This window comes from Carassius gibelio, chromosome A20, assembly GCF_023724105.1.
Source record: "Carassius gibelio isolate Cgi1373 ecotype wild population from Czech Republic chromosome A20, carGib1.2-hapl.c, whole genome shotgun sequence".
In the NCBI taxonomy this organism is placed as follows: Eukaryota; Metazoa; Chordata; class Actinopteri; order Cypriniformes; family Cyprinidae; genus Carassius; species Carassius gibelio.
The window spans coordinates 12406912-12423291 of record NC_068390.1 but is presented as its reverse complement, the minus strand read 5'-3'; the positions used below and the strand labels follow the sequence as shown (position 1 = coordinate 12423291).

Below are 16380 nucleotides of genomic sequence, written 5' to 3'. Positions count from 1 at the left end.
AAAGACGCACTAAAAAAAAATGTACTGCAAAAGAAGCTGCATAACAGTAACATTTTATCAGTATAATTTGTGTATCTGAATATATATATATAATGTCAAATAATTTCCTTAGAGCAGTAGTCATAATTAGATTGTTTGTTTGATCCTCTTTTTTAAAACATACAAAAAAAAAAAAAATAATAATAATAATACTCTTATGGGTATACAAGCATATAGACAAAAATATGTCTATAATATATAACAAATATATATGTCATGACAAATTTTAAAACTCTACCCTAGTAAATCCCTGCTGCACTGACTGCCTTTCCTTCTCTTTATTATTCACACACACACACACACACACACACACACACACGTACCCCTTTGGCGTAACAAAGGATCAAGTGTTCCACTGGACTGGCCAGACCATTACTGACAAAACCAAAAAAAAAAAAAAAATTAAACAAAGGACAGACAAAGAGGGGAAAGGAACATGGAATATAAAAAGGAAATAGGAAAAGAACTCTAAATATAAAATGCAGGAAGGAGTTTTATGTGTGTGTATATATTGTACGTAGAGAGTGTGGAATGAAGGAGATAGCAGCACAGAGAAAAGCTTATTCCCCATCCTTCATGTGACCTTAAGCAACAAGACTTCCACTTTTTTAGCTCTCTCATTCTCTCAGTCACACACAACGGGACGTGGGGAGGCCAGGCTTTGATGTTGGCACAATAATCTTAGTCCCCGGAGTACGTTAGATAGAGAAGGTGGAGCAATGGATAGCCCTGAAGGGAATATAGAAATACACGAGTTGGTGTGTGTGGACTGTAGACTGACTCAAATGATGGAGCCAGGCACGCACAGACCCAGATAATGACCCAGCTGCCAGTAATCACTTCTAAGGTCAAGGTATGCAACGGCATTTCCTTTTCCATTTAATGGAGCCCATTTAGCATGCATATATACAATTATCTCATACCAAACCCTAGTGAGCTGCCTACGTAGGCGGCATTTTAGGGCATCTCAGACACAAAGGCTGTTCTGAAATGTCGACTAGTTAATTAAGGTACCTAATTTTATCCAAAGGCAGCAGCAGGTGATCCCATAATGCACTGCTTCAAGCTCAGCAAATAATAATTTCAAAATGGTGGATAAGGCAAAATAAATGTTTTTTTTAAATATATATATATAGATTACTATTTTATTAAATACTGAAAAATATTGATACAAAGCGGTTGTAGTAAAAATATATTTCACTTACAGACACTGAATTATTTACTGTTTTAACCACTTTTTTGGGTGCCTACATTTCTTTGAAACACTATTTTTTATGCTTATTAAGATTATAAGCTATAATTTATTAAGAACGCTTTTCGCTTAGCAACATACTAACTCTATTTAAACCAATTGGGAGTCGAGTCTCCCATGCGGAGTGCTATTTGTGATTTGCTTGTATAAATCGGTCACTAGTGAGATCCCATGATGCTTAGGTTCCTGTCTTGGAAGCCAACTGACTATCTAGGGACTTGCTAGGTTTCGGAACAGAGCTAAAGCACTAATATAGCAAAGAAAACCAACAAATCATCATCTCCAAAATTAGACTTTTATTGGTCATTTGGGCTGCAATGGGTCATAATATCAACAAGTAACTGCAACCAGAGCCGACAGAACTCTGGACAGCCATCGTTCATTAAAAAGCTGTTAATCATCTCATGGCTGAGCCTCTTGAGTGGACTGGCCTCGTACTTCCATCCTGCTCTTTTAATTGGCCCTCTCTGACGGCATCCAGTGATACACACGCACGCACACACGGTTCTTTAACGGGCAGAGACGGTTATGATGAGGGCTTCGGTCCATCTTTTCAGTTTAGTTCAAACATGAAGATCCCGAAGGATCATGCATTTAGGAGTATGGCCTTGAACGTCAATCGACATCTTTGATCCATGAGAGTGGCCTGGGGGAGAAGACAATGGAAATGTAGAACGTAGCAGAGAAGAACAAAAGAAGCGAAAAGTCAACAAGGAATCCTTGACGCAAATGGAAGGTGATGAATTGGGCCGAAAGGACGAAAACCAAAAAGGAATGAAAGCAAGTGGGTATTTGGACCAAACTTCTCCGTCACTTATTTGCTCTAGTCTCCTTTGAGGTGGGCGTTTCTTTAATTGTGTGGAAATAAATTTCAGAAAGACTGTTTTATATACGGAAAAGATAAAAACATGCAAAAATCCTTGTGTCTGTAGTCCAAATTATACATATACAAGTTCTTCACGCCCTGTTCTTTTTCGTAGACTACATCAAAAGAGGAGAAACAAAATAAAAAACTATGTACACACCATTTAATTTACAGTGGAGTAAAAAATGAAAGAATACCAGGATGACTAAGGCAGATGACATTTGAAAAAACAGGATGTTTTCATTTGCAAAATCCTAAACCTCTTCAAAAAACAAAACAAAACAAAAAAAAAAATGCAGAGAGAGAGAAATAAATGAACAAAACAAAACGTTCTGCTACCAAATAATAATGCTCGTCTCCCATTTTGCAACCAGCTGCATAAGTTAACATTTTGGTGAAAAACTGTGAATTTATATATGTTTATATATATAAAAAGAGGAAAACGCAACAAAAACGAGAAACTGAAATCTAGTTTCTAGCATACTGTACAAAGCTGTTCTCTCTGTCTCGACGCTCTCACTCTTCCAAAGTCTTCGGTTTGATACGTGAACGAACAGCGTGGTGGTGAGAAACGCAAATAGAGGTGTATAGAAGCATAAACGTTATAAACAGGCTCACGACAAAAACACTCCAAAACTCTGAGCCACCAAAGCCATTGAACAGAAAAACATCATCAGGTCAAATCAACAAAGACCGAAAAAGAAAGTAAAAACGAAACCAAAAAATGTACAAAAAGGCACATAATATCCCAGTGCTTCTGTACTGTGAGATTCAAGTGTAACTTAGCATTCATTTAACGTTCTTTAAGCGTTCCTTCATACGTTTGTACCGATGATCCTTCAAACTTAGGGCGAAAAAATCCTGGACTGAACCAAAACTAGGCGGACTTCCTTCATTAGACCCCCTCTGTCTACAACCGAGGGCCTCGGAAAGCCTTTGCTTTTTTTGACATGGTGGTCTTCCTTCCACTGTCTAGTCTTCATTCTCTGTCTCTCTTGGGTATACTGGTTTCTTCATCGTTTTGATTCTGCACACTGTCCACGTCCCACAATAATAAAAAAAAAAGTACCACACTGGTTTTTAGATGTTTTTTTTTTCTTTAATTTCCCTCCTCCTCCGGTCCTTCCTTCTCTTTTCTGTGGTCCTGCAGTGATGGCGTAAGCTAGTCGTCGTTGCCTCCGTACATGTCAGCGAGTTTGCGGAAGCGAGGGCCCCAGTCGTTGAGGTAGTCATAGTCCTGGTCGCCTCCGCTGCTGGAGGAGTGAAGGGAGCTGAGCGATCCAGCTGTGGAGCCGCTGCCCTCGTAGTCGAACACCAGCAGGGAGTCATACGGAGGGGCCGTGGGATCCGTATCGGCCGCCTTGAGACCCTGGAGAACATGATGAGAACGGATGTGGTTTTATAATAGACACATCTCAAAAAAAGCACATCAACACTGTCTACTACAACCACTTCAATTACTCATTTGGTATTGCTGTTTAAGCGCAGAGGGGGATGGGATGGAGAAAAAGAAGTAGGAACAAAAGAGGAGGAGGGGAGATGGGAGGAGAGGGAAGTCAGAGAAGGATTGGGGTCGCCGTGCAAACAGATGCTGGGCTCTGGAACAGGCTAAAGCATTTATTTATAAGCGGCGACGTTCTGGAAATGGCACAGCTAAGCACAGTCTGAGCTCGCGCAATTAAACAATGAAACACTGAACGCTCTTACAGGGCGCTGGATGGGAAACAACTAAAGTGAGAAGAGGAAGGAAGGAAGGAAGGAGGAAGGAGTGACAATACAACTGAAAGCCATTAAGTAAAAAGAGTGTGTGCGTCCTATTTCACATACTTATGCAATATTCTGTACCATTTTTTTGTATTTGTGTGCAGGTGAATCTGAACATTTGAATGACCATTATTTCCTATAATGTAAGGAAATGTGTCTTGCCTGTCTGGAAACCTGCAGTTTATTCAAAATGTCACATGTGGCTCCAGCTATTTTTTAAACCTCTTTAGAAGTTCCTCTGAAGTTTAATCTTTGAACTTTCTCATAATCAAATTAATTTATTAGAATACAGTAATTTTCAGATGTTATAAATTCTAATATATTAACCATCTTTTGATTATCTCAATACATTCACCTTATTTTTTTTATTTCTTCTTCTGTTAAGTCACTTAATTTTTTGCATGTTTTGTCTGTATAAAAATATTATTATTATTATTTTTTGCATGTTTTGTCTGTATAAAAATATTATTATTATTATTTTTTGCATGTTTTGTCTGTATAAAAAACTACGAGCAAAGTGCACAAATGCACTCAACAGTCATAACAATCTCTACTTAATCAGCATAAATGTACTAAATCTAGCATTTGAAATGCCATTTCCTTCTAATGGAAAACAAGTAGCAGCGGTGCAGCATTTCACACACACAAATTTAGATACAAAACTCGAGGCACAAACATTCTATAGACAAAAACGCATTTACTGTACAACATTTATGGGCATCACTGACAAATTCAAATGTTAAATTTACATGATGTGCCCAACCGATTTTGGTAGTGAATCAAACATCCAAATGCACAATAAATTTGAATGCCATTGGCGCTTAGAAATGCTGTCTAGGTAGGCAGCTCACTTGGTTTTGAAAGCCTGCCAGATTGTACAAATAAAGTTCTATTCCTGGCATAACACAGTCCAGGCAGAGTGCTAACATAGACTAAACACTGTATAGACGTTCAGCTGACACAATTCTGAATCCTGAAATCGCTTGTCCAAACAAATCTTTCTATAGACATAAACAAAACTCATAAGTGACAATTTTTGTTGGAATGCTAAAAAACAGCTAAAAATCCTAACAGCTGTGTTTCTTTAAAGAAGTTTGGTCTAACAGTTTGGCAAATGCTGCTGTCTTCAAAGCCATCTACATTTAGCAGTAATGTTTAATTCATTACCTGCTTTAAAATCTCACACTGCTTTGAGCGCAGTTGCACTTCTTAGAGCATGTGATGTCTGCATGTGTGCGTGTGCGTGGGAGGGCGTGCATCCACAGACTGTAGCATGAGATATTGAATCCCTGAGCCTGGCTAATATTCAACGAAACCTTGGTCCAATTAACCAATAAATCACCATTAAGTCTTATCACTGGTGCCATCGAGCCATTTTATATGACATGACACTTTAGAAGAGCGCACACACGGCGTACCTCGTGGATGAACTCTCCTATGTCTCCGGGATGGGGTGCGCCCGAGCGGATGGGATAGTTGGGCTCCGAGTGCATCGGTCGCTCGTCCAGCCGGCGGATCCCGACGGGCTTGATCATGTCTGGCTCCAGAGTATCGGGCTGCTGCAGCTGGCTCAGATCATAGTCCTGAAGAAATACAGATAGCGGGAAGAGACAATCACAAATAGGGTTAGAGGTCTGCTCAAAGCCCTTGGTTTTCTGGAAACATCTGCATGGAAAAAATGAAAGTTTTGACCTTAGTAATGTAATTACTTTTCAAAAGTTAGCTAAATATGATCCTAATGTCCTAATTTTGAAAAAAATGTTATCACTAAATAATATGAAAAAAAAAATATATACATATATACAATAAAAAATAAAAAGGTTTTATTTATTCCAACATTCATTTGTTTCTTTTAGGTTAGGAAGTAATCATAATTAGTACAAAAATATAACTGTTTTATATAAAAGAGTCAAACTCTATGGTATTTCCTCCTTTCCCTAGCTAGCCGATAGCCAAAACTATTCTATAATATATGATTTGGCAATACAGATAAACACATTGCACAGCTGGGCTGCTTTTTATTGAAAAAGATGACAGGAAATGGCAATAAAAATATCCATGGTTAAAACAGAAATGGATATGAAAGGAGAATATATCTGCCTTTTCCAAGACTTGGTAAAAAATTGCGGTTTGTGGAGTATTACTTTGAAAATGCTAGAGCTCTGAGCGAGATGTTGAAGCAAGTTGAAAAAACAGCACACCCCAGGCTTAAGTACATTACTAATGGATGTTTTTAGATTTAATGTTTTAATTAAAAATCTAAAACTGCCAAATGGTCACTGTGGGAGTTCGTTTTAGGGGATAGAAAATATCATTAACTCATGAAAACCATAGACAAGTCACCAAAATGATAAAACAGAAAATGTTTGAGTGTTTTTGTGTGTGTGTGACTGTGAGTGTCAGCTGCGCAAAAAACACAGTTTGGCTCGAATGCAGATCTGTGAGTCTCGCACATACTCACAGTACCAGGCAAAGCAGGAACTGTTTCATCAATCTAAAATTAGTCGCCTACATGCTATGACTTATAATCAGCATTACTTGCACAATGAATGCTGCAAATTAGTCAGTCGTTAAATGTGCACCATGCAGCTTAAATGAAAATCATGAACATTTAACGACTGGTTAAAAAATGAAATTTTTAAAAATGTTTTTATTAAACAAGCTAGACTGTAAAGAGTAATTCCGGGCTGAAAATAACTGTGTATGCCCAGCAGCAGAAACAGAGAGGGAGTGCATGTACCTGGTCTTCCTCTCCGCCGCCCTCCTCGTCGTATTTGAGTATGTTGTCTCGCACGTCGTCCTCTGGATCGATCAGCAGCTGCTTGGCCTGTCTCTCTTTATCACGTCTCTTCATCCACATCACAAACATCAACACCAGCACTGCAGAGAGACAGAAAGGGTGATGCAGATCAATATAAAAAGAGCAAAATGACTTGAGATCAGACAGTTAAAGGTGCAGTGTGTATTTTTTAGCACCACAAACTGAAATTGACGTTTTGCTAAGCTCCGCCCCCCTCAGTTACTGTTACTCACTCAAGACAAGCTACATTTTTGTGAATAGGTATGCTATATTAATATTCTGCATTTATTCTGTGATATTATTCACGTCAAAGTATTTAATCTGCTGTTTTTATAGGTAAATTATGCAAGTAAAGTGATACAAAACGGCAGAGACTGCAAATCAGAATTATGCAAGAGTTCCATTCAAATTGCACATTTAATTGAACGAAAAACAGGTTTTACATCCCATGTGATCGAGAGAACAAAATTGTCACTTTCACAGAAGTTTGAGCAAAACAGAAATGGAAGTTGTGGCTATTGGGAAAACTACTGTGGCTCTTTTTTATTAAATGTAATAAATTACTTTAGAGTGCAGGGACAAAACATTCTGAAAAATGTCGTCGCTAGTGAATGCCTTATATATGATGGGCGACGGTGTGTGTCAACCTGTTTTGGAAGGTGAAAGTAACCAATCGTTTTGATGACAGGCTTTGGCTCCAGTGTTTTTTTGAACACCAGAACCCAGTTTATGCAATGATATTGGTCTGAAGTGAACTATTCAATCACATGACTCTATGCAAATGAAGCATAATGTGTTTCCATCAGAATTTATGTGTTTAAGTCTTCTTGCTGAATAAAACATGAATCCACTTCAAGAGAGTTTTTACAATATATATTTTTTAATGCACATGAAATTAAATCTTTTGTGACTATATCCCCTCTGGGACCAAAAGCAGATCACATGTGCTTGGCAACTGATCTGACCAATTGATAAGAACTCCACTGCCTGGAAGGAACTACAGTCTCTGTCTAGAGTGTGTGTTTTACCCAGCAGGATGATGATGCAGATAAGTATGGCGATGATGGCTCCGGTGCCCAGCCCGGCTGCCATGATGCGTTCCATGTCCACGCAGTCGCCGTGATGATCGCACTGGCACACTTTGATGCGCAGGTAGGTGGTGTTGGACATGGGCAGGTTCCCCGAGTCTGTGATGCTGATGGGCAGCTCGTATATCCCGCTTTCCAGGTAACTTATCTTCAGACTTAACTGAGCGTGATCGCCTACAAAACAACCACAAATAAGACAAAACAAAAGAGACAGATAAAGTCTGGCAAGAAAAATACAAATAGATTTGAGTAATTGTTCATCCCAGCGAAATCTTTTCAATGTGGCGTACCACTGATTCGAGTCAGTGTCCAGTTCCTGCGGATGTCAGAGGGTCGGTTGGGCAGTTCGAAAGCATAGGGCCCAGCGTTGGGGTTGAGGTCTCCGTCAACAGCTGTGATATTGATGGCGTTGGGTTCGGGACGCTCGCAAACTTCAGCTTCTTGAGGGAAGACTCGAGGTGCGTTATCGTTTATGTCTAGCAGGTTGATCTGCAGAGTACCCGTCCCACTCGCAGGGGGGACACCTGTTGAGGGACAGAGGGAAAAAGACTTCAATAAAAACAAAAGCTGTGTCCCAATTCAGAGGCTGCATCCTTTTGAGGCTGCATTTGAAGACTGAATGCGTCACCAATTCCAAGGCTCTTGAAGACTCCATCAAATTCTACTTCAAAATGAGTCCTTTGTTTCCTGCACCATGAAGGATACAACAGAAGGATTCTTCACGGCCCAGACTATCTAAAGATGCTTTCTTGAGAGAAAATGCTGGATTACACATTTAAATGTACGTTTTGTGTCTCAACTTGAATATCAGCTTGGTTTAAATGTTGACATTTCTTAGTAAGATGCTATGCAATCCTCCGTAAGGCTAGGTCTCAGTTAACAACGCTCGGTTTGACCTTTGTGGTCTTTGAAGTCTGCATCCTTCGAACTATGCAGTCCTTCAATTGGGACAGATTTTGACTATGGATAGTTAACTAAAAAAATAAATAAATTGAATTTTAACACTATTCAACACGTAGTATAAGAAAAAATGTAACCTGCATGATGGGACGATTTATAAATAACATAACTTGTGCACCTGGAGTCCTGGAAACTGATTCCATACAGCTCTTATTGTTTTGCTGTGCAATAAGCATCATGACCATGAAAGTTTTGTGGGTGTGACATCTGAGCTTGAGACTAATATTTGAAAACTGACGATACAGACGAACTACAGCAGTTAACGACTTCAGGTTGCTCTCTTCTGGGTTGCTGGGCATGATAACTCATTTACAGCCCATAATGCACAGTCTATAAGATCCAATCAACCTGCCCACGTCCATGAAATATCTGCGAACAAGAGCCCTTTTACCCAGCACAGACTGGACCATTAATCCCTAGAATAGAGCTTAGTTTCTGTTTCAACAGAAGTAACAAGACCTTTCAACTTCACTGATCTTTAAACAAAGAGTAAGAGACGGGCAGAGCTGTTGGGCAGGCTGACGGATCGGCGACTTTCTGTTCTACTCCTAGCATTCACAACACATTTTTTAATCTGTTCCAGCCCTGAAAGCCCCTAACTCAAGTACGACTAAGTGTCCTTAATTTATTGAATCAGGAGTGCGAATCAGCATTGAATTAGATGTAGAAAAACGTCTTTGTGGGAAAGGAAGCTAATCAGCACTGCTACTTGTACACCAAGATTCAACTGAACTGAGAGAGAATTCACTAAGGATGTTAAGATAGTGTTGTGTGTTTGCATGGTCTGTCTGCATTATTTTAGCTCTTGATTCACACATGTAATATATAAATTAAGGTAACAGCACAAACACACCCCAAAAAAGTTATAAAGACAATTTGCAAACTCTCAGTTCCCTAGGGGAGCATTTCCTATGCAATGATGTAACTCGCTGGAGTTGATCATTGGTCAAAAAATTCAATAGATAGTCATAAGTGTTTCCTAAAACTGTATCAATGTTGTCACATATTTGCCCTTCAAACCATGCTGGTTCAATAATATCGAACATTTGGTACTGATATCACAAATGTAGTGGAGTAGGGAATTAATCTGCTTGAGACTATATTAATGTCAGATTATTGCTGTAATTAACAAAGATGGCATCTATATACTACTTTGCTATTTTTGTTTTGTATTGTTTAGCTGTATTTACAGATGTTTGTTTCAATCATGGGTTATGTCTTACTCTCTGGGAACTTATAACATGCAAGTGAAAGATATAACAACTCTTCTTTGCAGATCTACTCAAGTTCAGTTCAATTTGATGGTGACTGTTTGTGGACTGCTGTCTCCAAGCCATTCCAGAGATTTTCAGTGGGGTTTAAGTCTGAGCTCTAGGCCTTCAAGGACATTTATGCATTTCCCATCCATTTTTCCTTCTATCCTGACAAACACCCCCCGAAACAGGATATTACCACCTCTATGCTTTACTGTAGTAATGCAGTTATTTGGATGGTGAGCTGATTGGATTTCCGCCAGACATATCTTTGGTGTTGAGGACAAATAATAAAATTTTAGTCTCATATACTTAAGAATCTTGAAGATGGGTTTTTTTGGCAAAGCTCAGTCGTGACTGCATGTGTCCTTTCTTGAGGAGTGTTTTTTGTTCTTGTAACCCTCCCATACAAGCCACATTCGTGGAGAATTTGTGATAATGTTGTCACATGCACACAATGACCACTTCTCTTATAAATTCCTGCGACTGCTTCAGAGTTGCTGTAGGACTCTTGCGAGCCTCTCTGACCAGTTTCCTCCCGACTCTTTCATCCAGTTTAGATACCGATCCAAGGAGGGTCTGTGTTGTACCACATACAATCCACGTAATAATAGACTTAATTATGCTTCTAAGCATTGATAAAGCCTTTGCATTTATTATTATTACTTTTTTATCAATCTCCTGAATTGTGTTATATCTTTTACTTGGATGTTGTAAATTGCACTGAGTAAATACAACTGGATGAAACAAAAACTGTGTCTGTCTTCATTTCAGGCTGCAAAGCAACAAAATGTGATCATTTTAAAGTATATTATTGTCTATACCCATTGTATATGGATAAATACACCCCAGATTGGTTCTGAGTGCTCAGTTGTGGTGAACACAGCAGACTTCTACAATACAAAATAAATGTCAGTAAATGTACAGCATCACTGCACCGCTGTGATCCAGACACCTTTAAAAGACAGAAAGTGCACTTGACTGCACCACACAACTGGATACAACACTAACTTCCATCATTTCATGAATTACATCTGCAATTCTCACTGGAAAATGTATACAAACAACCCTTTGAACTGAATTTTGTTTCAAATATTTAGATGAAATAAAATTGCTTATTAAAATTACCCCCTGCTTTCAAGCACAATGATAATTGGCCATACAACTAGCGTTGAGTTTGCACAAATAGTGCTGATCTATAACAAGCCTAATTTACATAGAAAGTTGTGTTTGTGCTGAAAAGATTGACAATGATTTAATTTACATACAGTGCTTCGCTACTTCAGTGCATTAAGTGTCTAGATAAACTGGATTACAGGTAGATTTTTCTGTTGAAATACAGCATACAAAATGGTACAACTGTTTAATGGGTGCTTCTAGACAAGCTTTCAAATGTACAGCGCGTGTGTGTGTGTGAGAGAGGGTTCGTTTCACAGCTCGGATGCAGCGAGAATGTTAAACACTACAACAGAATAGGGCCTAGCAGACTTCTGTAGACTCTTTCACACAGTGGGTAGTGTATGTGCATATGTGTGTGTTGCTTCAAAGAAAAAGTAAAAGAAAAGGAAAAAAGAAAAAAACAGGTAAAGTAAATGCATACATATTTAGATTGAGTTTGCATATGTTGTTGATGCGATCTTTAACATGGATGTGTGGGCCTGTGTATATCACTGTTGCAGTTTATTCGGGTTGCAATTCTTCCCTAGAGCTAAAATCAATGAAATCACTCAATTTCAACTGGTTCTGCATACATACACATTCAAACATACACAGCTGCTCATACCGTTATCAGAGGCCAAGAATGTGGCGTTGTAGAGGTTGTTTTTGACATATGGAGACTCTCTGTCCAGGACAGCAATGGTGGAAATTCGTCCATTGTTGGGGTCGATCTCTAGCCAGTTGGCGGGGTCAAACAATTTAGAGTACCTTCAAAACACACCATAAAAAAGCTGGTCAAGACTGACTTATTTTGTCAAATTAAAGGTGTTGAACAAATGAGGTATGTATCCCACAATGCAATGCTTCTATCTTGACCTTACATTTCCACTTTGACCAGTGTTGCTATTGTTATAACTAAAACTATTACAATGTTTTTGGTAACTGACCTAAAAAAAATAAAATAAATAAATAAATAAATCGTATAAACTTTTAAGGTTTTACCATTTAAGCTGAGTTACTGAAATTACTAAATCTAAAACTGAAACAAAAATAAATAAAATATCTATGGAAAATATGAAAAAAAAAAAAATCACATAAAATTACTAAAACTTAAAAATAAAATGAAAACTGAAAACATATAAACAAAAGCTAATTCATTTCAAATTATTAATAAATACTTTAATAGTACATAAACAATACTAAAATAATCAGTGTGTTGGATGAATCAGAAATATTATCAGTTGTAACTGCCAAACGGCACTTGTAGATTAAAATATTTGATCAATATTTGATAAAAGAAATGTTTATTTTATAATAAATAAAAATAATAATAAAGTAATATGACAAAAACGTAACATTTATCATTGCAACAATGCCTACTCTTTTTCATTTTATTTCATATTTATTTAAAAATAATACTAGACAGTGAATAATTTATATTATGAAATATTCAGTAAGTAGTAAGCTAGTATTACTTTCAGAACATAGTCATTAAAAATTAATTAAACAGGCCATATTCATTACCATCCATTTTACATGATTATTTTGCATTATTTAACCTATTTTTTTTTTTTTTTGCTGCTTCTCCTTTAAAACTTATGTAAATAACCTCTGATATGATTGACTGAGTAATGCATTTTTGCAGTTTAGTTTCCATAAATGCTCTGAAAAAGTTCTGCTTTTGTCTTCATAGTGCATCACACTCTGCTATTTACACTTTGTTTTTTGTTTCAAAATGTATACATAAGAGCTGGTCTGTAGGTGTACATGCATGTGTGTGTTTTAATACCTAATAGTCTGCTGCATGTATCTGTCTGGATCATGAGCTGTAAAAGTCGTTAGCATTGACCACTGTGGAAGGCCTTCCTCCAGTTTGACCTGTTTGGGGTTGGGGTCAAAATTTGGGCTTTCGTTCACGTCGATGATGCGTATGGACACGGTGGATGTAGACTGACGGGTGCGATGGATCCCAGGCGTCAGCGGCGCCTCATTGTCAGCGACAACAGTCAGCACGAATGATCGATTAATCTCATAATCAATTGGCTGCACACAAGGATACACAAACACACAGTCAAGTTAACAGTGTCATAATCTGTTAGAAAAAAATCTAAATGATACAATGGATGGATCGTGTTGCAATTAAATACACAGAGGAGAAATGTTTGAATAATAATTAATGAATGACTCATTCTCAATTAAGAGACATAAACCATTAACTCAGCTGAACAGCAGGTGGAAGCTGTTTCCATGAAGACTGTCTTTCGTTCTGTATTTGAACCCCTGCCTGAGGGACTCTAGCGAGATTCTAGCGAATAACAGCTCAACCCAATTACAACATTTATACAACAATTAGTTCTGGTCCATGAATCTGGTTGGTTGAGCAGAGTCCTGGGACTTTTCACTGTTTGTATCACTCCGCTTCTCTGTTTATGACATTCCCGCCCAGAGTATGTGAGCGGTTTGGATTGACAGTAGAGGGATATTTGGAAGTATAGTGATCTTCTGCTGCTCTGATTTCTCTCATGAGTAAGCAGGATATGTAAAACCCAGAGCGGAACCACTTACATACTTTGTTCCAGACCATTTGTCAGTATGTTCATTCCTTAGTAACCTTCTTAATGTGTTGCCGTGCGTGTTACCTTGACGACGGTGACGAGGCCTTCATTAGTAACAGGATCAGTAGGGATGGAAAAGCGTCCGGTTGGGTCCCCTGATATGATCCGGTAGACTGCATTCCAGGCTGGAGTCCCCGGTTCGTCTTTGTCAGTCACGGTGAGATTCGTCACTATCACATTCACACGGTTCTCTGGGACCTCACCATGGAACTACAGACACAGACAGAGAGAGATCGATTTTCAGCAAACATGGCTTTGGTGAGACATGTGTTCAAGTGTGCGTGTGTGTGTCACTCACAGTCTCTCGGGTGAACTCTGGAGTGTTGTCATTGACATCCAGCAGACGTATGACAGCAGTGGCGGTGTTGGACAGACCGTACATGGGGTTTCCTTCCATATCAGTAGCTTGAATGATCAGGGTGTACTGAGGCACCTTCTGCTCAGCACCAAAAGCAGAACAAGATAAGTTAGGTTGAAAACACAAGATAGAAATGTTTACAGAAGTGGCTAACAGGATGAGGAGTCTGGGAAACATCATGTTTGCATCTTATTATTTAACTCTATCAAAACAGACTAGCTGCGCATTTTTTGGTTCTGACACACCATTTGAAAAAACAGCGTTGTTATTGGATATATTCCAGTATTGTTGGAACGCTCTCAGAAAGACACTTTCTAGATGATGAACATTTAAAAACAATTGACAGCCAATCAGAATCCACCTGAGCTCAAGCATTTTAAGTTAGTTATTTAAATCAGCAGACAAAGTAACTGCACCTCTTCATAATACACAGAGCGTTTTCGTCCATAAGTGTGAACATTGGTATAGTTATTGTTCTTGGTGTTCACATTGGTTGAGAACCTCTGGTTTACAGTATTGTTGTATAATGTTGACAATACATTAGCACACACTCCCTCGTACCTCACGATCTAGACCTGCAGCAACAGTGATGATTTTGCCGGTCTTGTTGTTGATAGTAAACATGTTGGAGGAGGGGCTCTCTGGGGTCTGGGAGAGGATCTTGTATCTGAGCATCCCATTGGCTGTATTTGGGTCATCCTTATCCTGGGAGATCACTGTCATCACAAATGTACCTAGAGCCCAGCAATAAACATCAGTTTTCACTTCATTGGTGAAGGTGTGTAATAAACTGTTAAAAATTACGAATGCTGACAGTTGTACCTGGTTTGGCGCCCTCATCCACGGTTCCGTTCCAGATCTGGTGTGTGAACTCGGGTCGGTTGTCATTCATATCAATGACATTGATGATGATGTCGATGGGGTTCTCCATCTGGTTCCCGTTGATGTCCACGGCATGAGCACGTAGCTGTGAACGTAAACACACATGAAAACTCAATTAGAGCAGCTATGCAAAAAAAATCTACCCTATTTCTGCCGTTTACTATTATTTCCTTTTACACTACCGTTTAGGGTAAAAAAAATTATGTGTTTTGCATAATTTGATCACAATACAGTAAAACAGTAAGGTTCAGAAAAACTGTTACAATTTAAGATAATAGTTTTCTGATAAAAGCTAAATTTTCAGCAGGCATTACTCTATGTCACACAATCCTTCAGAAATCATTCTAAAATGCAGATTTTTTATTATTTGATTTCTTATTATTATCAATGTTATTATTATAAATTATTATCAGTGTCATTCTGTGTAATACTTTTGTGGAAATCATGATAATTTTGGAAGGATTCACTGATGAACAGAAAGTAAAAAAAAACAGCATTTAGTTAAAATAATTTTTTTTTGTAACACTGTAAACTTCTCACTCTCATTTCTGATCAATTTAAATCTGTCATATGATGCTTTTTTAAAGATCATTATATTGTGTAATTGGTGTAACTGAATATGTTTAATGTTCAAAAAACAAATTATTTTTCAAATACTGTACATTATTGTAGGTCCTCTATGCCCCGCCTTTCTCAAACGCATCATTTTCTACAAAGTCCCTCCTATTGACAAGTGCAGTCTACTCTGATTGGCCAACTGACTCAGTGCATTGTGATTGGTCGCACATCGCAAGCGCTCGTTGGAAATGAAACCCCCTTTTCCATAATCATGAGCTTCATATTTCAAAATAAATTTAAAGATAATTAATAATGTCCTTAGTTTTACATCAGTTCAAGCCCGAAAGGGGAACAGAGTCACGCAACAGACACAGTGATGAAGCTCTATGTGTTTGCAGTACACAAGCCATGGACGGTAAGACAGTTGACTCCACTGTGTGACCGTCTCTCTCTCTCTCTCTCTCTCTCTCTCTCAAACACACACAACGCGCAAAACTCCGCATTTAAACAGTCTAATAACAAAACATATTTACAGTAGCTCTTCTGTTGTAAATAATCTTAAAGATTCCTAAATGCATCTACTTTCAGAAGGGCAAATAAAGTGCTTTTGCTTTCTCCTAGACACACACAGCATCTCCCTGACATGGCTGCTTCAACACTAACTGCAGTCACTGAAACTAGGCCTTCTTTCTTTGTGTGAACATTTGGGCAGCATTACAATAGACAATATGTAGAGTCTTAACTTTGATGAAGAATATTTCTTTGGATTTGAGACTTTAGTCTTTGCA

The 16380-nt window shown here is 38.3% G+C and overlaps 1 protein-coding gene across 1 annotated transcript in view; it reads right to left on the bottom strand.

The window, feature by feature from the left end:
- Nucleotides 1–1572: 1572 nt before the first annotated feature.
- LOC127938492 (cadherin-2-like) overlaps nt 1573–16380 on the bottom strand; it is a 45155-nt gene continuing 30347 nt past the window's right edge. Inside the window, exons 6-16 of the mRNA XM_052535142.1 lie at nt 14975–15119; nt 14714–14886; nt 14093–14230; nt 13819–14004; nt 12969–13222; nt 11805–11947; nt 8099–8332; nt 7749–7982; nt 6661–6800; nt 5339–5503; nt 1573–3525 (exon numbers count right to left, since the gene is read on the bottom strand). Coding sequence (XP_052391102.1) covers nt 3319–3525; nt 5339–5503; nt 6661–6800; nt 7749–7982; nt 8099–8332; nt 11805–11947; nt 12969–13222; nt 13819–14004; nt 14093–14230; nt 14714–14886; nt 14975–15119 — 2019 coding nt within the window. The 3' untranslated portion in view covers nt 1573–3318. The remainder of the gene's footprint in view (nt 3526–5338; nt 5504–6660; nt 6801–7748; nt 7983–8098; nt 8333–11804; nt 11948–12968; nt 13223–13818; nt 14005–14092; nt 14231–14713; nt 14887–14974; nt 15120–16380) is intronic.